Consider the following 27,302-nt stretch of genomic DNA (forward strand, 5'->3'; position numbering starts at 1 on the left):
TAGTAGCCAATGAAAAATAAAAATATCCAGTAGGAATGTCAACACATACACGATGGTGCATATCTTCCAGCTCATCTATAGGTGTTGCCTTATCAGACATGCTTTGCGGTGTAAGCTTTAAATTTTCATCCAGGTATAGGAAGATCTCATTTACACACAGCATCAAGGCGTCCAATCTTCTTTCTGCTGCTGGAAAAGCTGCCTGTTATCAAAATTTGGACAACCAGCTTACAACTAATCATAAACCAGAAAAATTAATGTATTAAGAAGTGCCAAGACCTTATTTTATTTGTCCCCTTTTTCAGTTAGACTATATAAAAATCATGCAAAGGCCCTAGTCACCTAACCTATCCTCTTGACAGAAGTCACATGATCCAACATACTAATTTGTTATAACTCTATGACGCCTTTAGGAAGTGAACAAAAATAATATCATCCAACGTCGGTGGAACCGGTACTAGCACCGTACCGGTTGCCCGACGAGACGAGTCGGTACGGGCCCGCGTCGTGCCATGTCGGGCCCGTACCAACATAATAGAAGAGACGGGGGAGAGGGAGAACGAGAGAGAAAAACAAAGAGAGCAGGGAAGGGAGAGACAGGGAGAGGAAAGAAGAGAGAAGCCGACCGAGGCCGGCCGGCGGAGGCCGAGGAGATGTGGAGGCAGTGCTCCGCCTCGGTCCCTTGTTTCGTTCGCTCGGAGAGGGCTCTTTTATTTTTGCATTTTTTAAGTTAAAGTCGGCAAACCCATTGCCGACTTAATTTAATGGGTTTGCCGACTTCAATTTAAAAAACACAAAAATAAAAGGGGCACCCTCTGGGCCCCTGTTTCAAACGAAACAGGAGACCGAAGGCAAAGCCCCGCCTCTGCATCTCTCCAGCCTCCGCCGACCAGCTCTGGCCGGCCTCTCTTCCTTCCTCTCTCTCTCTCTCCCTGCCTTCCTCGCTCTCTCTCTCTCTCTTTTTCTCTTTGTTCTTCTCCTTCTTCCCCTCCGACGATGGCGTCTCGATTTCAATGTTAGAATCATCCCGGTCCGCCGCCAGTACAGCCCGAGATGCTCCAAACCGGAGGGTTCGAGACGGTTCTGCAGACCTTGATATCATCAATGTGCATTCTGTAAATTTATATGCATGAAATATAATCCTAATACAAGCTAATCCATGCAACTGGAAAACATCTTTCTTGCTGGAATGCCTTTGACACCCACTAGCATCACAAAGCCTCCCTTCAGAAAGTATGAATTACAAACCTCCAAGGATCGCCTGGCAGCTTGGGAAACCTCAGGATTTGGATCAAACTGAGAAAACCACCAAGGACCCATCAAAGACTTCAGATGCGGAGCCAAGCCTCTCCTGAATAAGTGTTTTTTATCAAAACTATCAGAGGAAGTAGGCATAAATATTGTTCTTTCACAGGCAATGTTGGCAACAATAACAATTAACAAGCACTCAGCAATTTTGTCAGTATCATAAGATTGTCCAGGAACAATAAAAGGCATAACAGAAGCCTAAATAAAGACAAAAAACTGACTCGTAGTCAGGAACATAAAAAAGCAATGAAAAGAAGGATTATTGATAAGTACTTAACAAAAAGGATTATTGACAAGTACTTAACAAAAGTTTTGCAGAAAAAATTGTTCCAAATATCAGTAATAAATTATAAGACTATAGCTTTGCTAGGATTTTGAAATTCTGCATTTGCTTTGTAGACCAGCCTGACAAAAGTGATGCATCCTGTGTTTAAGCGACAAGTAGTCTTCATTTGGTTCAATCTATAGCTTCAACCAATAAGCCATAAGACCAAGGGACTATATGAGCACATCAACTGATGACCATTTATGCATGAAGCTCGCCAAATCACCACACCAACATGATGAGGTGCCACAAGTTAGCTGTGATGTTCTCAATCTGGTTAACAGAAAGTATTTCCGAGGTAGTTGCAACAATAACCAAAGGCTTGATATAAGGGGTCTGTCTGAATCTGAGGAAACATTGATGCTGGTTATAATGGTCAATCTGGAACATCTACATTATATCTTATTTCCAGCATAGCTTTAGATAGGTAAACTTCAGACAACAGCGAAAGTTCCTGTGAATGTTATATACTTCTGACTAGTGAAGAAGAAAAGCTTTTGCTCAATATCAAATCTGATACGAGTAGTGGAAATGGACATCATGGAAACCTTACCAGGACACTTGGGAAAGAATGCCTAGCGCAAATTTCTTGTTTTGTCCTCAAGCATGAAAATAAAAACTAATATATTGCAGAGCAAAGAAGACCAAGATCCATGCAAATGGCATTTAACTTAAATCCTTGGATAACAGCTTTTTCCTTGTTTGTAAAAATGGAAATTTAATGAATTGAAGAATAGTACAAAGCCACCAAGAACTAAGAAATTTTTTGCAAGACTCCAGCTAAGAATACAAAAGAAATCAGTGGCGATAATATATTGATATTGATAGGGAGATACGTGCTTCTTTCAAAGCATTTTGTCAATAAACTAAGGGCATCATTTCCCGGTGGGGCATTTACTTTCAGATGACAACAGCCTGCTCCTGCAACAGGGGTATTGCACAACGCTAAGCCACCCCCCACCCCAACTGATCAAGCAGTGACACTGCTTGTGACAGACTTGGCTTAAGCTGCTATATTCAGTTTGGATAAGTAGAGTCCCTTTGATTGGTTTGGTCGGGTGTTCAGGAGATTTTTCATTATCTTCCCTAATGTTCAGACTTGTTCTGGTTTGAGAAAGAAGCACCACCAAGTCCACTAGGGAACCCTAAATAAATAAGAAATGGGCAGCTAATGTCAAGCCCACATAAAAACTCGTACTGATTATAAGCTAGATGTTGATTGGACACCAGAGGTTGGTAAGAATTATGGGAATAATGCCCCCCTAACCTAGGTAGGCCTTTGCTAGAAGGAATCTTCCGCTTAGGGTGCCATACCCCCTTTGGAATCTCCCCAAAAACTCGTCGCTGCACCCGCTTCCTTTATTTGGGAAAAAAAAGAGATCCTCTTCCCCGCGCCCACCATGGAATCTGCTTCTGCACCCACACCCTTATGTAGGTCCACCAGCAAAACAGCTGGAAATTTTTTAAAGTATTCCTGAGGAAACTATATAAAAGTTCCCCTTGAGCGTTTGTGCGGTTTCTTTTTTTTTTTTTTTTTTTTTTTTGCACGGCTGCCGCAGGGTGAGGGTGGGGGGGTTGTTGTTGTCAAGCCATGTCTCCACAACAAATAGACCAAAATTTCCAGAATTTTATCGCATGAAAATTAGCATGTCATATCAATAATAAGAAAACCATTTTCATAAAACAGAAGCCAAATGATGAATGCTGTTGATCATAAGCATGAAACAAGTACGATGTGACAATTGTGAAAGACCTGATAGCAATGACAAGATTAGCCATGGTATCATGAGTAGCTCGACGGACCTCTCTGTTGTAGTCATGCAAGAGTCTCTTGTACTCAAATGCCTATAAGAAAAAAAAATGAAAAACATTCACCATAAGCACAGTTATACATATTTAACAACTAAGCAGCGAACTTTACTTTCATGAAGATCAAATATGTACCAGACAACTTATTTTCTAGTAAGCAAAGAATCATCAGCATGCAAAAGTCAAAAAATGGTACCATCAGAAAGCCTAACCACACAAACAAACTTAGCAGGCTATAATATTAGCAGCAAAACATGAAAGGGAAGAAAGCTTCCTGACAAGATTGTTAAAGCTAAAAGTGGAAAAATAAACAATATCTTAATATCAGAAGGTGGGAACAAATTTGCACCAAATATGATGAATAGTTAAAATGGCACACTATACTAAACATGTTAACAAAGATCCTGGTATCTTCTGTAGCTAAATATATGCATCTTTGAAGAATTAATCACTTCACAACCAGTCGACCTGCATTATTGATAAGAGAGAGCAACAAATAGCAACCACCTGAATTTCCTAAGAGACAACTGAATATTGAGGAGGGCCTGCTCAAACATCCTGCAAATCAAATGGAGTTACAAGGGGGGAAAAAGAAGCCCAGAAAATTGATTTTTGGTAGGAGGTTATGTAATTCACAGTGTATTTTGATGCTTTGAATGTCTATCAATCCTCGTAGCGCTGCACAACTAGGAATTTCGGTTCCTGGATTTTAGATGTCTTTCATTTCTGAACCTTACAATTGGCATTTTTCCCAGTCATTAAGGCTTCTTGGCTCCCTTATCCACATCAACTCTTTTTTACTAGTGAAATCCTGGTAGTATACACAACTTTTCATAAAGTAAGTACGCATTGTATCCCTAAATGTTTTTTTTGAGAAGGTAATCCACTTGAATAAATAAAAAAGGATAAAGCATTATTGACTTATAGTATATAAGACCAAAATATTATATGGGCATGGGAATTTCTTTTGTTGTTGTTGTGTTGTGTTGTGTTGAGGTGGGGGGATGGGGAGTGCAAGAGTCAACATGTCCAGAAGAGTTCCAACCTTGGGGCATGGCTTCACCTTTGATTTTGTTTGTTCGTAACTAGCCACTTAGCTAAGCAAAGGTCTCTCAAAAGTTAAACATAAAAATGATTCTACCAATTTCCAAGAACTTACCCGCAACCCAAATCCTTATGCTATGACCTATATGAGCTCACCAAGTCTCTCCATATGTTAATAAGATGGCCTTAATCACACTAATATCTTATTATAAAGCATTTTTAACCAAAACGTTCTATCAATTATTCATTTGTCTCTCTCAAATATTATTAATAGTGCTATGACATGTCACAGAGTATCCCTGTGTTCCGACACAACCAAAATAATGATGATGATGACGACGACGACGACGACGACGACGACAGCAATGGCGATCATACTTACAATAACATGATGATGATGACAATGATAACGACAACAACAATAATTCATATTGCAAAGGTATGAGGTAATACCAGAAAAGGATGGGCCTAGATTACACATCTGTAGGTCTATTATCGGCACTGCAGAAAGAGAATCCACAAATAATTCATATTGTCTGTATAACTTTTTGGAGATGTTTTCATGTGTTTCATTTTTTATCTCGACATACATACACCTTATATAAAAAAACCTCTGGTCAAAAGGCTTCTTGGCTCTCTAACCAGTAGCCCATCTTCTCACCATGTTGCTCGGGAGTGTCAGATGGGTTCCTTTGGGCCAGGCTACTTCAGCGAATGTCGAGTCAGTATGAAAGAATGTTGCATCTCAGGAATCCATTTCCACATGTCTGTCGCATGTGAATCTAGCATGAGCCCAGCACAAAAAGGCCAATCCTGCACTAGCATATGGTAAGCCTTGTTGCTTTTAACATCATTTGAGGCATGTTTTATAATAATGGCCATTATAACATTTGAATGACCATAATTGCATTTCAGCCTCACTCCATCCAATTAAATTTATAATAACAAGGAAAATAATAGTGACTATTACATATCATAAAGATATTTTTTTACACGCAAATGTAAAACAAAAACACCGTTGTTTTTCCATTATTGCTTGTTATTTTTCTTTTATATGTCATTATAATGACCACTATAATAATTATAATTGTTTTAATTCAAATAACTTCAAATTACATAGGATGCGGCAAATAATAGCTGTAATAACTACTATAACGATAAAAAATGATTCCAGGGGCAGCGTTTGCATGAATAACACAGTATTGGAAACTCAGTTTGAGGGTTGTTGCACCAGCTTTCCAATAACAAAGACATTCTCCAAAATCATGAATGTCATTGGATTATTTTTTGCTTATTCCGTAGCTGTTCGTTGTTTGAAAACAAATAATATCTATTATAACAACCAATTACAAAAATAAAATTTGCTGATCAAATATTTCACTGGTATCATAAATAATATATTAATATTTATCGGATATCCGTTGACCTATGAAATATGCAGATCAACTTTCCGATGTTTTCCTTTTGCACTTTTTACCATATCCACAAAACTTGAATGAGTTTTTGCCTTCCTAAGTTTATTTTCCTTTTATTTTTATATTCTTCTCTTTTTTTTGGTGTACTATATTCTTCTCTTTTCCCAGGCCTTTAAACTGTCTAATAGGACAGAAGATTCTGCTCCCCTTTTTTTTTTCATTTCCATCTTTCCCTTTTTTTTGCAATCTTGCAAATTCTCTAACAAGAAATTAGAAGATGGATGGCTTAGTTCCCCTCCAAAATAAAATTACTAAAAAACACTTCTAAAATTAACTTTTTTAGCTATGTAATAAGAATAAATGAAAAGATTTGGCATGCTTTAAAGAGATATGCTAGGGATATGCGCACATACAACATGTGATATGTAGTGTTGGAGAGTGGAAATAGTCCCACATTGAATAGGTAAGGAGATCTAGTTGGTTTTGACATACACATAGCCTATCCACCTACTAGCATAAACTTTTGGGTTGGACTTTAATATGGTATAAGAGCCAGTTGACCCCTCCCTTGGCCTACCAATCTCCCTAGATGCTCCTCTTTTCTACCTGCGATGCATCTTCCGGTTTCATCCTTGAGTTCTCTACGTGAGAGGGGGTGTTGGAGAGTGGGAATAGTCCCATATCGGATAGGTAAGGGACTCTAGTTGGTCTCATATACCCATAAGCCATCCACCTACCAGCATAAGCTTTTGGATTAGACTCTAACATCTTGCACATACTCTTCTTGGGTGCATATTGATAGTAACTAAACTGACAAGGAATGTATCAACATGCATAATCAGACTCCACAATTAAATTATTGAGTAGTTCAAAAATGTTTTTTTGAAGTTGCAGATGATCTATTGAATAGAGGATATCAAACAATATTTTTTGGACAAATGATATTTCAAGGGAGAATATTTAGAGTTTCGTTGTAGTACAATGTGTTTCATACATAAAAAGTACATGATAATTGAAATATGGTGAATGATCATGATCCATCCTTGATAGAATGCTTTGATTAGAACCTTCTAGCCATCATAATTTTATGCAGTGATTTAATCAAATATGATTGAAAAAAACTAACATTACATAAGTATAAATCTTACAATCAAATCAAAATAACAAATTAAATCCTCGCATGATTACACATGCATCATGCATGCCCAACAACTAATGTGTGTGTTGTATAAGAAAAGAAACAAAATTGGAACACCAAAAAAGAAAAATTGGGGAAGGAGGTGGCTGCTTTGACAATGTTACACTTGCAAAAACAATAGAACAAGAAAAAAGAGATATGCAGCATAGATTGTTCAATTAAATTATTAATAGTTCAAAGCATCTGATGAAAAGAAAGTGAATACATCAGAGGCAGAAAATGATACCCATTGTGGAACAATTTGTACTATTTCCTCAGCAGACTTTTGCTTAAAGAGCATAGACAATGCTGTTAAGGCTTTAAGCTGTACCAAAAAAAAGACACGTGTTATAATAATACAGCTACTAGAAAAAGTAGCATAACAAGATACGTCTACTTAAGCATATACATTTAAAGCTAGACGATATAGTCCAGACTCCAGAATACTGTTCCTCTAAGAGGGAAAAGAAAGTGACAGTATTGCCCTATCAATAACCTTTTTGCTATCATTTCTTCTAAGTATACAAGCATTGTGTAATTAATCGTATCCTAATATGTTGCAAAGGACCCTGGACAATCAGAAGCTAGCCAAAAGAATGCAAACAAATTCATGTAACTTTGTGGAATGGCCAACTACAACCACAAGCCATTATTCCATGTATTCAATATACATTTCATGCATTCAAAGTCTCCACTAGTTCTAATATTAAGGGTCATTTCTTCCTTCTAAGAAACTACCTCAAGCTTCTTTTCAACATACCCATTTCTCGGATCCCAACTAATTCTCCTCAAGATAGCATATTTCTCATGAAAACTGATCACAGCAATGAGCTAGGAACATGGCTAGCAGTTGGGAGGGGGGAGTGAGGGCGGACCTAACAATCAAGCCTTAAGATTTAAAAGGGCTCCTGAGCTGGGAAAAGCCTTATTGTCATAATTAATTCGAAACAAAATGTCAGAACTAATTATAGTCTTGTTGCCTAAATTAAGGAAGATAATTGAACTTTTTCTATAAATTGAAAATCTTCAGTATCTATTTAACTCAAAGCTTCAACGGATTTTACCATCAAAGAAACATCCCTATTTACCAAAGACCAAAGGACTTAAATAAAATAATAGTCCAAATACCTCTTGTGGTAGAAAAAAAGCATCATATTGATTTTTAAGGAAGATAATTTTTATGTTTCTATAAATTCAAAATCTTCAATATCTTTTTAATTCAAAGCTTCAATGAAGTTTATCAACAGACAAATGTGCCCATATTACCAAATACCAAAGGGTTTAAATAAAATAATAGTCCTTATACATTTTATGGAAGAAAATAGCATCATACAGATTCTTAAGAGGGATCCAGCAATCATAACCAGAAAGTTTCCAACAAGATTCCTTCCAGAAGCAAACAGGAAAGATAAATTAATAAAAACACCCAAGATGCTAAATAAAGTTTTGCAAAATGAGAATATATGAAAGAAAAGAATGACTTAAATGCTTTGTCTATACATATTTCTGTTAGATTCAACCAGTACAGTTTGGATAACAAATCATCCATTTTCTAGCATTTTGGGCCTACTGCCAATTGAATGATAATTCTTATTTTCTGCAGATTTTTGATGTTCATGTTTGTTCGGTGTTAAAAGTTTGCATTGATTTATACTTAAAAGGACTAGGATTATGCAGTTCCTCTAGTCTGCCAACTACCAATTATGAAACTTTTTGCATACCTTTATGTCTTTCCCTGCCACTGCACACCAAGTATTGGTGTGGCATAACAGAATAAGTGTACCAAACTAGCGCCTTTCCAGCATGCTCACTAGACAATATTTTAATCCTTGACTATACCACAAAGTGTTCTGCATGACCTTACATTCTTCAAGCCTTGCCACTCCTTATAACCAATATATTATCCAGTGCCCCATTGATACAAATTTTTCAACTCTGATCCTCATCTTTCATTTCCTTATGTTAGTTAACTTCATTAGCTGCATCCGCGCATTGTTTACCAAAAGAATAGTACTTAAACGAAACATGATAATCAAGTCAGCCCATTGTTTTAGTTAAGCAAGTTTAAAATAAGAATGTCTATAACTCTGTATAGTCTTGAAAAAATGCTGCCAAATGTTTACTATGGGGATCCACATCTGAACATTACGATCAAGGAAAAGGCAAGCGTTAAAAAATATTGGCAACCAGGGTAATTATGGAATATATGAAATATTAGTACCAAGAAATAAAATTTTCACCTTTGTTGTAGGATCCTTCCTACCCAGCCTCTTTAAGTGTTGTGCAACTTCACTATCCACATCCTTCATACAATAGCTTTACATTAAAGGGGTGAATGATGACTTACATGAAATAGTTTTAAAAAAGTTGGAAAAAAAGTCAAAAAATAACTTCCAATTTAGACAACATGGTGAAATGAATCAAAATAAAAACTTAAGTCAAATGAAATAAAGCATTGAATGATTTATACCATATTATTTATCAGCAACAACATATACTTAGAAACACAAGTTCTTCATTAATTAGATGATACTTTCAAACAAAATGCCTTGACGACTATTCAATCAAAATTAGCATGACAAACATCAAGCATATGGATGTAGAGAACATTCAAGTAGTACTAAAAGGACATGCAATATATGTAACAAGTTCATGGGCAAAGACTACATACAAAAAATCCTCTTCGAAATAGCGGTAAGCAATTGCAACTACAGTTTGAATTCAGAATTCAGGATCATTTAATATATTTAGCTTCTTCTCTTTAAATAAGTCATGATACTTTATTTCTTTTATTAATTATACTACTCCCAAATTTACCAGAAAAATCCTCTAAGTTCTCCTCAAAATATAAGATAAATTTAGTTCTGTTCATCCATGACACTTTTAATTCCAAGTTGTGATCCTAGCTTATACTCCGTTGCTCTACTATTCCGTACATAATTAAAAACTTTTCCATGGAAACCATTCTATTTTGTCCAAATAATTCTGTATCCCATTTTTTCCTTAATCCAAATGGTATCACACAAGATCATGATAAATTAAAATCCATTTTCCTTTAATTTCTTTCCAATTAGAGAAAAGAAATATATAAGGACCAACATATAACAACTGTTACCAACAACTAATATCTAACTTATGCTGCTTCCTAGTAAAGACTAATTCATACCATCCAGTCCTATCAAAAACCATGTCTTCTATCTTAGGTAACAGTCATTTCCTTTATGACCACTAAAAAGTGTGCCCTTTCTCTTCTCAATTTATTTATTTAGCATACAAGTTGCATGGAAATACAATTTTGTATTGAAAGATATAGTTCAAAAATGGTACTGAAGTTCTGTTTTTGACAATTTTGATTATTTAATTTAAGCTTTCGAAGCTTTGAATAGATTGATTTTCTATTCCTTTTCCAAGTAAAACTCTGCTAATTGCTTTTCATTACCAATTTGCACTAATGCAATGCAAATTTTGCAATGTGGAGCTTTTAATACAGATGACCAATGAAAAAGAACTAAGGAATGATAAGGCTTGTGGTCCTTGAATGTGTGAATCGAAATTATTTTAATAGAATCAACTTCCCAGAAGTATGTGTTTGCATACCAATATTAATTCCTTTCTAAGATTTTCGGTGATCATAGTCATGGGAGGTTTTCTCAATAAAGTATCATTCTTTTGTCACTCCCAATGCTCACCATATCGATTACATAGAACAGATGATTTTACACACAAATATGAAGTTTCAAGTTTGAGTATCTACCTTTGTTGCTGATAGATGTTGTTACAGATGACTGACTAGTGCTAACCAGTTTGGCAGAGCATGTTGTGTTGGTTTTCTCCACCTAGATTATCTAAAGCTCACTACACATGGGCCTTCTTTCACCATACTTGAAAAAAGGTGCAGCAGGTTATGCGAGAGAATTCATTATTACTGTATTTTCACATTGATATAACCTTCTTTAAAGAAAAAGGTTCTTTTTATATCTACTGCCCCTTCTTCATTATTCTTACATAACCCTTTTTTAGACACAGCAGCTCAGCGTTCAAACCACCATAAAAATCTCAAGAATTCACAAATTCTATAACAACATTAGCCGCTCTGATCAATTATATCTCAAATACTGAGCAAGAAAAACAAACAGCTTACTACCTACATCATTAGCAAATCAGACATATATTTTCAGCGCAACTTAGGATCAAGACCAATAGTACCGAAAAAGGCGTCGATTCCTCAGCTGTTGAAGATGACTCGATCCGAGACCTTCCAAGATAACCTCCAAATCCAACGCTTGAAACCCCGGCAGGCAACAGCGAAGCAGCTAACCTGAAAATGTCAAGAACAAAAAGAAGGGAAAAAAAACGAAACGTTTTAAAAAGATAGCCCTCGAGAGCGAATTCAAGAAACCTAATACGAAAAATTCAAGAAACCTAATACGAAGAATTCAAGAAACCTAATACGAAGAAATCAAGAAACCTAACACACAGAACTCAAGCAAGAGAGAATCAAACCTGCTGCTAGAAGGCCGGTTCTTGCTCCTCCCACCTTCTCCCTTTTGTTTCCTCATTCTCCACTCCAAGCTCTTCTATGCGAACTGCGCCGAATGGCCGAAACCCTAGAATAGTCGGGCTGGCTTCTCTTCTTGGCGCGCGAGAGAGAGGGGGAGGGGAGCGAGGAACGATGTTGGGGTTTGGTCCGTTTGGAGGAGGGGCCGAACAAAAAAAAAAACAACAACAGGTTTTCGAAGACACGACCTTGGAAGCCCGGCCCAGTGAAATATATCCCTTGGAGCCGGGGAATGGGGACCTGGCCCTATCCTCGGGATTACATCGGGATACTATTAGCCGATGGCCCCTTTTGGGTCCGGCCGCTAGCCCAAGGCGCGTGCAAGCCGCGCGGAATTTTGAGGCGGTGCGTGCGATGTATTACGAGATGGATGGCACGTGCGGTGACACGTACACCGACCGTGCAAATCAGAAGGGAGACAGCTTGGCACGGATGGCGGTCTTAATTCACATCAGGTGTTGATCCATCTCAGGTGCCGAACCACATTAGCCAACGAGGTGAGCATTATGCTGTTCGTCCTGAGGTCCGGCAATACAGTGAATCGGACCTGACATCTCGAAACTAAGGTTGCCATGAAATTGCAACGCCGAGGTAACTGCAGAGCTAAAAATTACATTCTCTCAACAATTTAATTTTAATCGTCCGATGATTGAATTCGACGAGACCTACCAACCCTTTTTATCTCCGTAGGCAGCGTTACGGACTTATAAGCAATCTAGACGCGGAAAAGAAAGTTAAGATACCTCTTGCAGTCTATTTTATATTTCATATTTTTAGAATAAAAAAATAAAAAATTTATTTTATTTTAAAGTCAAATATATCTTATAATGATGATAATAATAACCAAGACAATGATAGAGATGATGATGGCATAGAGATGCTACTGGTGCGACGACAAGGTGGTGGCAGTGGTGATAATGGTAGAGGTATAACAGATGCAGTGGTGGTGCGTCCGCCTCAATTTTGCAAGTAATTTTAGCCAAAAGGAAGACCCGCCGAAACTTTTTTTTTTTCCATCAGTAACTATGCCATAAGAGCTAAGGGACTATTAAGCAAGCTCAACACTAAACGAGAAAATAGAAAAGCTCAAGTGATCTACATATACACCCCAGCATATGTGTTTGCACATTGCAATGTATATACAAATGGATAAATTTCAGCATAAACCCTTTTGATGGTGATAAACCTCAAGATAGTAAACTGAAAAATTTGTGGCCACTTTGAGAACTGCTGCCATTCTACACCAGTCCAAAGATTGCTATTCAAACTGATATTTCTCTCTTTGCGAGGTGTAGGGTTAATTGCATTTTAAAACTTCATCGCTATATGCCTATATGAAACATGACCAACTACCTGCAAGAAATAGGAGCATTAATAAGATCATTCTGTCCAAGCTATTATTTTCTACATAACTTATGATGGCCATATTCATGAATCGACAACTACTTTCGACTTACGGGTAACTTTCTTCCCATGATAAGTCTACTGTCATGGTCTGAATCTTGCAGCAAGAAAGGAAATCTTACTGATTTTTGGATGCATGTGATATGAACCATCAATTCCGAAATGAATTGCATCTATGCCTAAAATTTGGGGATATGATGAAGCAGAAAAAAAAAAAGATTTTGATGATGACTGGTGAATCATCATTTGGGAAACCGAACTCCTTTTGCTATCCCAATTGACAGTTTAAATAACAAAGGCATCCTAAGTCATTTTCAGGATTATCAAGCAATTACAGACAGATGGCGGACATCGACACACTACTGCACAACCACTACAAAATGGAGCAAATTAACAGAACTGCTGGCATGTCTGCCATGCAATGACAGTTTTGCTAATCGGATTAACAAAAATAGAAGCATTTTGCATCCACTGGTATACCTGTAAATAATCTGATGGATTATTGCATATAAATGCTATGAACAGCACTTTGGTGGGGGTTCTTTCTCTGGTTCATCTACAATAAGAATCCCTTTTCTTGGTGGAGCAGGGGACAAGCCCTCAGCACTGTTTTTCTTCTTTTGCAATAATCCTGCAAGAGTGACACAGATGAGAGTACACTACCCTGCAGAATAGTGAATCAACAGCAACAGTCAAGGTACACAGATGCTGTTCCATTTGGTGAATTAAAAAAGGAACATGTCAAATTCATAGTCACAAAATGTTGAACATGGTTGCCTGATAATCTATTTCTCATCGAAAACCTGAACAACCCCAACACTTCTTCGTGAATAATAAATCACACCCAAATCTCACAAGTTGAATGTCTTTAACTGTTCCTTTACAATAAATCCTATGCCTGTTTTAATCTATTATTTTTACTTGAAACTAGAAAATAGCTGATCTGTGGCTCCTGGTAGACAATCCTTCAGATTAGATGATTGCCCACCTATTCATAATGTCATATGAGACGAGGTTTCTTTGCAGACACGGTTGAAAAGTTCGGATGGAATGTTTCATTTAATTCAGAATGTACTGTTCTTTTCTGACCAAAGAAACACTAAATATCAGTTCTAGATCACCTAGCACTGATGTTTTCCAAAATTGGCTAAATGTGATTTAGCTGAGAAGCACAAAATGGTTAAAAATGGCTATCAAGGAGAGAGATTCGACCACAAATTTTTGTGTGAAGCACTTCAGATCCCGGCTGCCAAATGTAGAGAAAAATCTTGTCATCAAGACAAATGCCATGAAAATGAGAATGATTGGCAAGTTTGGCCTTTTTCTATTTAGTTATATCCACGAAAAGCAAAATTTAAGCAATAAGCTAGACAGATTACCTAAAAAAATTAAATAATGCTCAAAGTAGCTTGATAATGTCAAGAAGGTATCTTCAATATGACATAGTGAACTAAACTTAAGAAACATAAATATATGCGAGATCTTTTTTCCAAATTTTCTCATCAGATGGAAAATTTGTCAGCAACATTTTGCCAAAGTTATGTTTGTATTACAAACAGGGGCGGCCCAAGCCTTAGGCGACCTAGGCGGTCGCCCAAGGCCCCGGCTCGAGAGAAGGCCCCGCGACGGCATCCTACGCTCTACCCTCCCAGCTCCCGCTCCTAGCTAGTAGCTACCTACAGACTACATCAGAGGGTAAGGCCGCAGCCCGCAGGACGGCAGGAGCCAACGGCTACCTCGACAAGACGCAGGTCGCCGGGTGCTCCACTGTCCACTCCTCCTCAATGGCTTAATCCGATCCCATATTCCCATCGGCCATGATGCCATCGCCCATCATTCCTCTCTGCCCTCTGGCTCTCTTTAAAATCTTCATCCTGCTCCACTCCTCCACTCCTCCTCTGCTCCTCATTCCTATTTCCTCAATCCTCTTCTACTCTGTGTCTCTGTTCGACTGTTCCGTGAAGGTGAAGCCGTGAAGGTGTGACTGCCTGCCAGCTGCCGCCTGGGTCGTCTACTCGTCTCCTCCTCGCCTCCCCCCGCGTGGCCGCGCCTCCGCCAGTCCGCCTCCCCGCCTCCTCGGGCCCCGGCATCCCGCGACCGTCCCCGCCTCCCCGGCATCCAGGCGGTCCCGCCGCCCGCGACCTCCTCGGCTCCTTGCCTCCTTCCCGCCTCTCGGGCCCCCGGCTCTCGTGAGGCCGTGACCCCGTCGCCCGTTGGCCCGTCCGGCTCAATCCAGCGAGCCGGCGAGGTCGTCTCCTCCACCTGAGCGCCTCCCAGTCCCCGGACCCCGCCCGCGGCCTGTGCCGTCAGTCCGTCACTCCCGTGAGCCGTGAGCCCGTGACCTCCTCCGCTCCTCGCCCGCCCCCGGCCCCGGCTCCCGTGAGGCGTGAGGCCGTGACGGCAGACGGCGTGAGCGTGACCTCCTCGCCTCCCTCCCCGGCCCCGGCTCCCGTTGTCCCGTGACCCGTCACCCCGGCGGGCCCGGCCGTCCCCTCAGCCCTCCCGTCCGTCTCACTGAGACTGAGAGACTGTCAGTCTGTGACACTGACAGTGACTCAGTGGGACTGTGGGTGGTGGGCCTAGTGGCACTGTAGCACTAGCACAAGCTGCACAGCATATGGTGTGATCCTTCTAACCCTCCTTTTGTTGTTTGATTATATTTTCGACATCCAGTGTTTAATTTTCCTAATTTTATTGCAATTTCTATAATTTTGTTACAATTTTTCTCTTCTATTTTTTCTCTTTTATATTTTAATTTGTTTGTAGTAATTATCTTAATTGTTTTGTTTGGTAATATAATTTTTATATTCAAATGTCTAATAGAAAATATGAATGTGGATATGAAAAACTTAAAAAAAAAAGAAAAATCGAAAAACTCATTCAATCTCAAAAAGGAGCTCTAGATAAATTTGTTATGACAAACAAACAAAACACTACATCAAGTTCAACTCAGGAATTAACAACTAAACAAGCACCTGAAATAGAGCTAAAAGATGACATGAAAGGAATGAAACAAAATGAGATTGACAACCATATTCATGGTGAAGAACATAATGAGAAATTAGATGAAGATAGGATAAATAAGAATAGTGTAGAGCTTAATGAAATTAGTTCTATTTCTACAAATATATAAGATCCTGGTCAATGGAAGCAAATCGATACAAGGTTGAGAGATCTATTAGTAGAAAGAGGTCCAATTAGAGATTATGATCTTCATTTTCCTAAGGATGAAAATAATAGGCACTTCTCTACGCTACATTACATTCGTAAATTACCTAATGGTGAAAAATATGATAGAAGATGGTTAGTGTATTCGAAGGAATTGGATAGAGTATATTGTTTTTGTTGTAAATTATTTGATTCAACACCTAACACGAGTCACTTAGTCAATGAAGGAACTAGGAATTGGAAAAATCTAGGTATTATGATCAAAAATCATGAAATAACTAATGAACATATTACTAGCATGAATAAATGGATTAATTTAGAAGTGAGATTATTGAAAAATAAGACAATTGATAAAAGTCTCCAAGAACAAATAAACCAAGAGAAAGATCATTGGAAAAAAGTATTATTGAGAATTATTGCTGTCGTAAAAAATCTTGCAAAAAATAATTTAGCATTTCGGGGAAAGAATGAAAAGATTTATCAAAACAATAATGGAAATTTTTTAAGTCTTATTGAAATGATTGCAGAATTTGATCCAGTAATGCAAGAACATATTCGACGTATTCAACATGGTGAAATTCACAATCATTATTTAGGTCATAAGATTCAAAATGAATTGATTCAAATGTTAGCATCTGAAATTAAAACTATAATAATTAAAAAGATTAAAGAAGTAAAATACTTTTCTGTAATACTTGATTGCACTCCTGATGCAAGCCATCAAGAACAAATGACCCTAGTTTTAAGATGTGTAGATACTTCAACAAGTCCAGTAAAAATAGAAGAATATTTTTTAGAATTTTTAGAAGTAGATGATACCTCTGGAAAAGGCCTTTTTGTTGCACTTATAAATATAATAGAAAAATATAAACTTGATATTAATGATATAAGAGGACAAGGGTATGACAACGGGTCTAATATGAAAGGAAAACATCAAGGTGTACAAAAAAGATTATTAGATATAAATTCTAGAGCATTTTACACACCATGTGGATGTCATAACTTAAATTTAGTATTATGTGATACTGCTAACTCATGTCCTAAGGCTATATCTTTTTTTGGAGTAATACAACGAATTTATACCTTATTTTCTTCTTCTACAAAACGATGGAAAATTTTACAAGATAATGTATCTACATTAACTCTTAAACCTTTGTCACAGACACGTTGGGAAAGTCGTATTGAAAGTGTCAAAGCAATTAAACATCAAGCTCCTAAAATAAAAGATGCATTAGTTCAATTAGCGGAAACTAGTGAAGATCCTAAAATAAAGAGTGAGGCTATATGTTTAGCTACATATGAGATTGAAAATTTTGAATTCTTGTTAGGCATGAATATATGGTACGATATATTGTTTGCTGTTAATTCAGTTAGTAAGAACTTACAATCTGAAGACATGCATATTGATGTTGCTATAGATCAATTAAAAAATCTTCTTTCTTATTTGAAAAGTTATAGGAAAAATGGATTCATGAATGCTTTGAATTCATCTAAAGAAATTGCAAATGAAATGGAAATAGAACCTATATTTCGTGAAAAACGTGTGATCCGTAGAAAAAAACAATTTGATGAAAATAGTAATGATGAAACAACAAGATCAGCTGAAGAATCTTTTAGAATTGATTACTTTTTATATATAGTAGATCAAGCTATTTCTTCAATTCAAAATAGGTTTGAACAATTCACCATATATGAAGATGTTTTTGGTTTTTTGTTTAATTTTAGAAAGTTAAAATCTTTGAATGAAGAGAATTTGAAAAAGTGTTGTCTTAATCTTGAAAACTTTTTAAAGCACGGTGAATATTCTGATATTGATGGTCTTGATCTGTTTTCGGAGTTAAATGTTTTAAAAGAAGTTTTACAAATAGAAACTAGTACCCCTATTGATACTTTAAGTTTTATTAAAAAAACAGATTCTTTTCCAAATGCATTCATTGCTTATAGGATATTGTTAACAATACCTGTAACAGTTGCTTCTGCTGAAAGAAGTTTTTCAAAATTAAAGTTGATAAAAACTTATTTGCGGTCAACTATGTCACAAGAAAGATTAAATGGATTAGCTATATTATCGATTGAAAATAATATTTTAATGAATCTTGAGTACAAAAGTTTGATTAGTAATTTTGCATCTCAAAAAGCTAGACGGATTATTTTTAAATAAATTTTTAAAGTATTTTATACTTATTAAAAATTTATTATTATTATTATTATTATTATTTTAAAAAAGGCCTCATTTAGTGAGTTCGCCCTAGGCCCCCAAATGCATTGGGCCGCCCCTGATTACAAACATCAAGTTCTTGTCAAAATTGAAACTCACGTGTTGCAATATCAAGGAAGACTTCCTCTACTCCAGTCCCAGATTTTGCAGATGTGAGGAAAAGTCTTGGCCCAATTGCTGCTGCAAAACTGCAAGGGACATAAACAAACTAGCTCAGTAAGGTATTTTAAAGGAAGAATGAAGTCTTTATACTCTGAACTTAAAAGCAGATGACTACTATATACAAATTGCACAAAACAAACTTTATTTAGCGGTTTCCAGATGAACTATATTGACATTGTTTAGCTCTGAGGAAAACTCAAATTAAATACGAACTCATCACACAATTTGACAATAAGACCTTTGATGCAGATCAGGGACAACCAAACAAACTAAAGAGATAAATATAGACTGTTAGAATCTAAAAATAACTGAAGAGGAACAGCGAATAGATTTGAATTTTTGGGATATAAACAACAAGAAAAACCAGGTGCACTACGGTAAGAATACAAAAGCATAGATTGGAAGGAGCTTGAACAAATAATATAACCGTCCTCTTTTACCATGAGAGGCAAAGCCTCAAAATGTACAAAAAAAAACACATCCATAAAAGTCCCTGGACGAGGAGAAATATCAAACTGTAGGACTGCACCACCACAGAAAACAGCATCCATCAAGAACCCCTTCAAGCCATCCAATCCACTGACTGATTTTCATCATGGTAAATTCAGGTGACATGGAAACTTTCTAATGAACAAAGAATAAGACAAATATCACAAAGAAGAAGGTTATGAGATAGGCGAATCAAATGAATCCATTGATACAGTGCATTGCAGTCATTGAGTCACTTCCAAGTCAGATAGGTTGAGCTCAGAATTCACAGACTCAGCCAAGGGTACCAATCCATGCTAAAGTCTAGCACTGGCATATAAAACCTGACCCTCTGAAGTTTCATATATATCCTCATCTCTGAATACTCTTGTTTAAAGAGTTAAAATTAGCTAGAATTATATGCTTCAATATTTGTCTTGAGCATCCAGGCAAAAAACCTCTCAAGATGGCCACAGAGTCCCTTCTACAGATCAACTTGAAGATTAATTAGCAGCAAGCTTTAAGTTTTTGCCACCTGACACCGATCAATTGGTAAATTTGACAGATAAATGAATAATATATAGTTATAAGAAGTGATAAATGAGTTGATGATCAGTCTACCTCCTTGAAGATAATTCCAATGTTTCTAATAAATTTTCCATTCTAATCATTCACCGGCACTAGTGGTGCATTGCAAACTACAGACTTGAATTCTATACAAAGAGAGCGCCATATCCTAAGATTTCGATAAGTTCTGGTTGCACTGTATAACATTAGATTTCATGGTTAAATACCATATTTCCCACCAAGAGAGTTGAAAGGGTCATTCTAAGTCCCCTTATACAAATGCAAACAAATGCTGAAATTTTTACAGAGACAATATGCATTTAGCAACTGATCCAACACAGTAAATGCCATGGTTCAAGCTAATGTAAATTATAATAAGTCTCAAAAGTTTTATAGACTCCCATTATATATATATATATAGATAGATAGATAGAGAGAGAGAGAGAGAGAGAGAGAGAGAGAGGAAGCTAGATAGAGCTACAGTCAAGTGGATCTCTACTCAGATTGGTTAGGTCTATATAGGATTATGGAAGTCCCGCATCGACGATCCGAGCCATTGATTGTGATATACTACCTCTAAATTGCTTGCATACCAAAAATCACGTGATTTGAAGATGCCTAGTCTATGCATCAAGTGGTCCAAAAATAGACAATCTAAATTATACTAAATTATTTTTTTTAATCATTTGATGCATAGGCTAAGCATCTCTAAATCATATGATTTTCAGTATGTAAGTAGTTTAGAGATAATAGAACATATCTAACAGCTCGAAACATCGATGTAGGACTCCCATTATCCAATTTAGACCTGACCAGATCTACATGAAAATCAACTCGAGTGTAGCCATGTCCAGCTCCCTCTCTCTCTCTCTCTATATATATACATATGTGTGTGTGTACATGTGTGTATATTTATGTATGTATGTGTATATATATATATATATACATATACATATAATCTGCATTTATTAAATACAGTTGTATAACGAGAACATCAGTCATTACCTGACATTTCACATTTCAAGTACAACAATACATATTATATTCCAATTTCCATGTCAAATCAGAAATTAATGTTTTATTCTGCGAACAATGACATAATCAAATAATGACACCACTATTTCATAGTTATTTCCATAATTTCTTGTTATAAAAGTTGATTGCAGCTGTTTTAGGTGATTCCTGTCCACGGTTGAACAAGGCAAATCATGGCCAAAATCTATTTTAATAGGAAAAAACATTTTTTAGTGGTGGTGGACGCGATTATCTGGGAAGATCAGTACCAATGAAACCTCTGGGAGAACAGGAATGGGACATCTGAATAGCACTTTAAAACAAATATAATTAAGTGAAGCCTCATCAAATATGTTTGAGGCTGATTTTACAAATCTGATTTCCAATTACAGCCAGTAGAAGAATCATGTTTTAGAAAGAGGAGGAAGGGGCAGGGAGACGAGAGAGAGAGAGAGAGAGAGAGAGAGAGAAGAGAGAGAGGAATGCTCATCAAAATTATATCCTAATAATTTTACAAGAGAAGCAAATCAGGAACAAAAATGAATGATGACTTTATTACTATATCACACACAACTTGACCTGTATGAATGTCTGCTTGCTGCAACATGTAAAATACTGAAGCCCAATAATTTTGAGTGCACCTAAGATGTATGCACCAAATAGTGCTCTTGATATCAATTATTTCAATTCTGGTGGGTTTGGGGGCATCCCAGCCGTCCGGTCCCATTCTTGAGAGAAAAATGGACCGCGGGCGAGAATCCATCCACACCGGAAAAGAAGAAGAAAGAGGAAAGAAAGAAAGGAAAGAGAGAAAAAGAAAAAGGAAAGAAAGAAATAGATGAAGGGAGAAGAAAAAGAAAGAAGGGAAGGAAAGGAAGAAAGGAGAGCAAGAAGAAGAAAAAGTAAAAGAATGGAAGGAGGGAAGAAGAAAAGGAAAGGAAGGAAGAAAAAATAAAGAAGAAAAAGAAAGAAAGGAAATAAGGAAAAGAAAAAGAAAGGTAGGAAAGAAAGAAGAAAAGGAAACAAACAAAGAAAAAAAGAAAGAAAGAAAGAACGGAAAGAAAGGGAGAGAGATGGAAGGTACCTACTGAGATGGCTGGTGGGACAGGGCGGGCTAGCGAGCAACCCCATTACATGGAGAAATGGGGACATCCGTCCTAGGGATTTAAAACCTTGCTGAATATGTTAATATATCAAGTTTAATGATGTCCATCTCATATAGCAATTGAGTATTAATATAGAATACCAAATGTATAAAAAAGCTATATGGCCTTGTATCTATTGTACTATCAAGGAGCATTATGGATTTCCATTTGTTTTACTGACCTTTCAGCTTCTTGAAGATCAAACTTCTTTGACCTAACTAAATCACTTTTATTTGCAGCTATTGCCATGATTATATTCTTGGAAGCCATCTGTTGAAGTTCTTTAACCCATTTCCTTACTCGAACAAAAGTATCATTGTCTGTGATGTCATATACCAAAAGAGCTGCTGCAGTCACAAATAAAGGGCATTGTCTTAGTCATTCATAATCATCAAAAATCACAAATGTAAGTTTGAGGTTCCTTACAAATGCAATAACTACATCAATAAGACAGAACTGACTAGATGAGGTTGGATACAGACCATCTGCATCCCGATAGTATATAGGACCTAATGCATGAAATCGCTCCTGTCCAGCAGTATCCTGCATGAAGAAAATGCTTCAACATTGAAGTCTATACACACACACATATATCCATACTAGCATAAGTTTAAAGATTGATTGCTATGATTTTAAAATAACAACTATTAAGGACAAACCAAAGATCCAAAATCTGATGCAAAAAGTCATTTGCTTTCAAATGCCACAAAAATTCAAAAGTGCATGTACAAAAGATAAGTGCTAAGATCAGATATGATATCAGAAGCAAGAAGATCAAGAAGGAAAAAGTAAGGAAAGGTTGGAAGAAACACCGCTTGAAATGCTAACCAAAAAAAGAAAAGAAAAGAAAAGAAAAGGCTAATGCGGAAAGGATACATAGAGCCAAAATCATTCAGTTAAGTTCAATGAGTTACATTATTGGTTATGCATTACATTATTCATTATTCCACCCACATGCATATGGCCAGGTCTTTAAACCCAAATAGCATTGACTTGAGCCAAGATTGTCCAATCAGTATCATATAAGATGTTTCGAACTACTGCCGTCAATGTAACCAGATCCTTAGTTGTGATTGGTTATTGGAAAAAAAACACAAAAAGTAATGAAACGGTTAACTTTTGGAAGGATATACAAAAATGCAAAACCATTTCAACTTTCAGGTCTTTCTCGAAATTATGACACATACCAAATTTTCACCACCAAATTGTCTAATGAGTGTAAAGTTAATGACTTTGTATGATGAGAATCTAGACAGTAACATAATAATAATCAGATAACAATTTGAGCAAATATTCAAAAAGCATAAATTATCAGAATAGTTAGACTTGAACTTGGTAGAAGAGTGAAAAAACCCAGGATTGTGATCCAAATGATTAAACTCCAAGTAACAGAGGCCTGCATGGAATTCTTTGCGTTTGTCAACACAAATAGTGCAGGAAAAGATTCCAAAAAAGCAGTGAAATTTGAATCGAAGTAATCATTGAGATATAGATAACATTTAATTATCAAGCTCCCTTATCCATTTATGCATTGCTATGTCTGATCAGCAATCACAGCACATTATAATAATCATTTATAAGGTGAGATATCTATTGCTACATATATCACTTTTTCCTTAAATTCTGGGAATAGCATATAAGTAAAAAAAGAACACTCTTTGTTAACAATTTGCAGTTCATAGTAATTTCACCTAGGTTTGCAGTTTATATGTTACGTTTTGGCTAGTAAGTTTCTTTTTTTTTTTATAACTACTCTTGTACCTTTTAAGGTCCAGGAAACTTTTGTTCTTTATGAGTTGATCTAAAGTATCAGGTCTAATAGGGAGAGCTACATCTTCCCCCATCTTCACCAATGAACGATTGCCAACATTCGGTTGAAAAAAGATCTACGTGCAACTACTTGGATGAAGCTATGCAGAAAAGGTTTTACAACAAACAACCTCATTCGCAACTGGAAAGTGATAAGCAATCAAAATGACCACATGATTCTTTATCTTTATTTATGCCTTACATTCAATATATAGTGTAGGATATTCTCTGAGGAGTTAAGTTCAATATGAGTTGGAATAAGATATAGTCAAAAAATTATGTCACTGATCTTAATATAAGCATGAACAATCAGCTCTAAGAAATTGAAATCAGATTTTAATTTCCAACCATTAAAGGGTAAAGGAGTTCACAGAAATCAACCAGTACAAGGATAAAAAGAGAAGACAACGCACCCATATAGACAAGGTAATAGGCACACCTTCAATAACAAGGCGTTTTGTTAAATATGAAGCTTGCACTGTAGCTTGTTGTTTTTCAGAGAAAACATTATTTACATATCGCAATACAAGAGAGGTTTTCCCAACTCGACCTGGAGAAAACAAATATAAAACCCATTATCAGTTACGTAGGATTAAAAGAAAATTGACAAATTTTGGATATAAACCTTGCATAAAAAATATAGATCCTATGGCCAAACTGTTGAAGAGGTTCTTAAAGCACAACAGTTTGAAAATTTTAAGTAAAGGTTTAATCAGTGAACATGAGGAATCTCAACACGGTTCTAACTTCTCTAGACTGGATGGTGAGTGAAAAAATCTGTAGTGGAAATGAATCAAAAGATAGAAAAGTAAATTATTAACTTTTTTACTGTAAACTGATTGCTAATTAAATGAAATCGTGTAGCCGGAAGAAATCTTTTATAAAAATAAAAAGGAAAGCATCCCAAATTTGACATTTTTTTTAAAAGCTATAATTTTTAACAAGAATAAGCAATATTTTCACAGTAAATGCAGATATGAAATTGAAACTGGGGGCAGCTTGTATCCTATAACAAATTTACTATTCATCATCTACAGAATTTCTTAGTAATGCAGCTTGCAACCCTTGAATGCATAATATGCAAAACTATACATGCTTCAGCACCATACCAACGTGTACATGAAACCAATTATGGCTAACAACAACCAGTGATGGGACGTACATCCGCCAATTTCTAACAGAGTGCCAATTAAGGCAAAACCCAACCAGAATAAGTTAACATCCCTGCCGGAGATCCCACCTCGAATGAGTTGCGCGAATATATTCCCAGTAAACTCATCAAAACCTATCAAATTTCTATTTTTTCTACCCAAATCTTCATCCCTTCAAATATCAAACTATAGCGCGAGGAAACCTAACTGAATTCAATCCTCGAGTACAGTTATCAACATATTCTCAAGAAACGATACAAAAGCAGACAGGATTACAAACATGAAGCTCTTCATTCTGAACAACAAAGAGCGATCCAGGAAACGGATCGGTAGATGCATATGACATTCGAAGGAAGGAAAGAAAGATGGCAAAGAGAAGAGATCGAAGTTACCGTCGCCGAGGAGAACGAGCTTGAAGGTGAGATTTGGGGGCCTGGAGCTCATCCTAGGGTTCTTCCTCCGGGAGTCGGGATTCGAGAGAACGCGAGGAGATGCCTCGGCCTCTCGGAAACCGAGATCGATCTGGAGCCCTCCAAACGGGATCAGCGTCTCCGAACTCCGTTCTCAGAAACTCAAATCTTCTTCAACACCGTAAGAACGAAAGCCTTCGCGCGACCCACACGACGAAGCCGGGAGCCGGGCCATTACGCGTGAACTAATCTACCAGTCTAATACGGAGGCCTACAAGGGTTTATCTGTAAAAATCTTAATTTTATACTAATGTCGGCATCTTGTGTTCCGGGACTCTTCAGTTTAAATCCACCTTATGCTACAAATATGTATAATATTGGAGCTTCACCGCATAAACGTGATGGACGTTGTAACTTGTAAGGGGTCTTCTGTGAAAAATACCTATTCCAATTTTCAAAGCGAAAATTTAGGTGGTCCTTTGTTTGCAGACGGTTGTATTCAATAAAACTGTTTTTACACAAAAGCCCTTATAGGACACGAATATTATGCATCGCTATTGTAAAATGTGCATTGTTAAGTTTGAACTGATTGCGGCGACAAATTACCAAAAGGCTGGATGTACTCAAGTTAGAACTATATGAAATACGGTTTTCACCAAAAAAAATAAATAAATAATAAATAAACTACCAAAAAAAAAAAGAAACTGATTTAGGCAACCGAGAGAGCAGACAGATTTGTAGTTAGGTTTATGCATAAATCACCTTTGCTTTGTCTATTATTAAAAAGCTTTCTATTCGTGCCACGCGCTCCAGACATTTCCACGCTCAAACGTATATTCTCGTCTCTAGTAGGCAAATCTTGATTAATATAGTTCTTTAGCCAAAGGTGAAAATTTTAATAAAATTAAGTCGCCATCAAATGCTTTTTCTCATGCACATTCTTACCACTAGTTTTCAAGTAGATAAACTGAAGTTTGAAGTATATTAATATCTTCTATGAGTAATGATGATTTATGGGATCATTGTGCTACTTAAGGACTGATTATAGGATGTGCATCGCATTTGCTGAGACCAGTCCTGTATGAGTCCAAAACAAATCCCAGCATCTGCACTTTGCAAAGCCAAATATTACCAAAATTAGCTTTGTTTTAGCATCTCATTATTTTAGAAACTATGCTTCTTTTTGATCCATGAATGAGTTCACAAGGTTTAGCTTCTTTTTTTTACCGCAGAATTTTAAATGGTTTGGAAATTAGTTTTACACAAGTATTTTAAAATTTCCCATAAGTCTACAGTGATTTCCTCAAACATTGCGGTCAATCAAACATTGCAGTCAATCAAACATTGCGGTCAATCAATTTATGTATTATTATTTTTCTGTTCAGTCCAAATCAACTACAATTTCAGCTTTGTATATTGATTCAACATGGGCATGTGAAATAATTATTCATTTGATTTTTCCAAAGTGGAGGAAATAAGTAAAAGAACACCTGAAAATTTAAAAGAAAATTATAATACACATATCTCTTTGTTTCCAAATCTGAAGCCTTGACCACCAAAGAGGAAGAAGAATTTCAAGCCTTGAATACCATGTATCGATGATGATGATGATGAAGAAGAAGAAGAAGAAGAAGAAGAAGAAGAAGAAGGGCTTTCTCGCCGAAAAAATGAAGAGAAAGGAAGAGAGAGAAGGAGGGGGTCTGTAAGCTTGTAGCTACATATGCCATGAGAATTTGTCCCGGTGTCTCTCCTGGATGGTGATCTTTGATCCTCTTCTGCAATAATCTCAATAAGAAAGCCTTTCTATGTTGTAGTGACTGATTACACATTATTAATAATCACACAGCCCTAATTGGGATGAAAAATACAGTGGTTTAATTTGCTATATGTTGAGAATTCTCCCATACCTGTACTCTGCCTATGCGACAGACCTTAATCATCCAAGTTTGCAACATTAACTGCAGTAATTATACCGGACAATCTTTGAAAGATTTTGGTCCAACAAATTATTTTGTCTTGTATGTAGCAGAAACTTAGCGAAACCACCAGTAACCAGTCTCTAATTGGTTTTCTCTGCCTGCTTACAAGTTGTTTGGATATCTTTTTTGGTCCAACCTTCCAAGCACTTCCACATTTTGCTATCAAGACTA

The 27,302-nt window shown here is 36.7% G+C and overlaps 2 protein-coding genes across 4 annotated transcripts in view; both read right to left on the minus strand.

The window, feature by feature from the left end:
• Window positions 1-11,787, minus strand: part of LOC103702083 (E3 ubiquitin-protein ligase listerin) — a 31,178-nt gene extending 19,391 nt beyond the window's left edge. Inside the window, exons 1-7 of one of the 2 annotated variants that reach the window (XR_003384672.2) lie at window positions 11,582-11,787; window positions 11,285-11,396; window positions 9,319-9,381; window positions 7,326-7,403; window positions 3,387-3,478; window positions 1,249-1,351; window positions 50-202 (exon numbers count right to left, since the gene is read on the minus strand). Coding sequence is in view for 1 of the 2 variants with exons in the window: in XM_008784372.4 (XP_008782594.2) it covers window positions 50-202; window positions 1,249-1,351; window positions 3,387-3,478; window positions 7,326-7,403; window positions 9,319-9,381; window positions 11,285-11,396; window positions 11,582-11,637 (657 nt within the window). In the remaining variant the exon portion in view is untranslated. The remainder of the gene's footprint in view (window positions 1-49; window positions 203-1,248; window positions 1,352-3,386; window positions 3,479-7,325; window positions 7,404-9,318; window positions 9,382-11,284; window positions 11,397-11,581) is intronic. The other variant, XM_008784372.4, reaches the window with a different exon arrangement.
• An 887-nt stretch (window positions 11,788-12,674) lies between these two features.
• LOC103702086 (ras-related protein Rab-21-like) lies at window positions 12,675-25,413 on the minus strand. Of its 2 annotated transcripts, none has more exons than XM_026802623.2 (7): window positions 25,135-25,413; window positions 24,005-24,141; window positions 22,265-22,325; window positions 21,964-22,126; window positions 18,526-18,614; window positions 13,521-13,671; window positions 12,675-12,989 (listed from the first exon to the last, which is right to left on the minus strand). In XM_026802623.2, exons 1-6 carry the CDS (start codon window positions 25,184-25,186, stop codon window positions 13,556-13,558), a joined length of 618 nt encoding a protein of 205 aa, XP_026658424.1. In that variant the 5' UTR covers window positions 25,187-25,413; the 3' UTR covers window positions 12,675-12,989; window positions 13,521-13,555. The 2 variants fall into 2 exon arrangements, with proteins under 2 accessions (XP_026658424.1, XP_008782600.1); XM_008784378.3 differs by having other exon boundaries at window positions 21,964-22,129; window positions 25,135-25,411.
• Window positions 25,414-27,302: the final 1,889 nt, after the last annotated feature.

This window comes from Phoenix dactylifera, chromosome 3 (assembly GCF_009389715.1).
Source record: "Phoenix dactylifera cultivar Barhee BC4 chromosome 3, palm_55x_up_171113_PBpolish2nd_filt_p, whole genome shotgun sequence".
Classification (NCBI taxonomy): domain Eukaryota; kingdom Viridiplantae; phylum Streptophyta; class Magnoliopsida; order Arecales; family Arecaceae; genus Phoenix; species Phoenix dactylifera.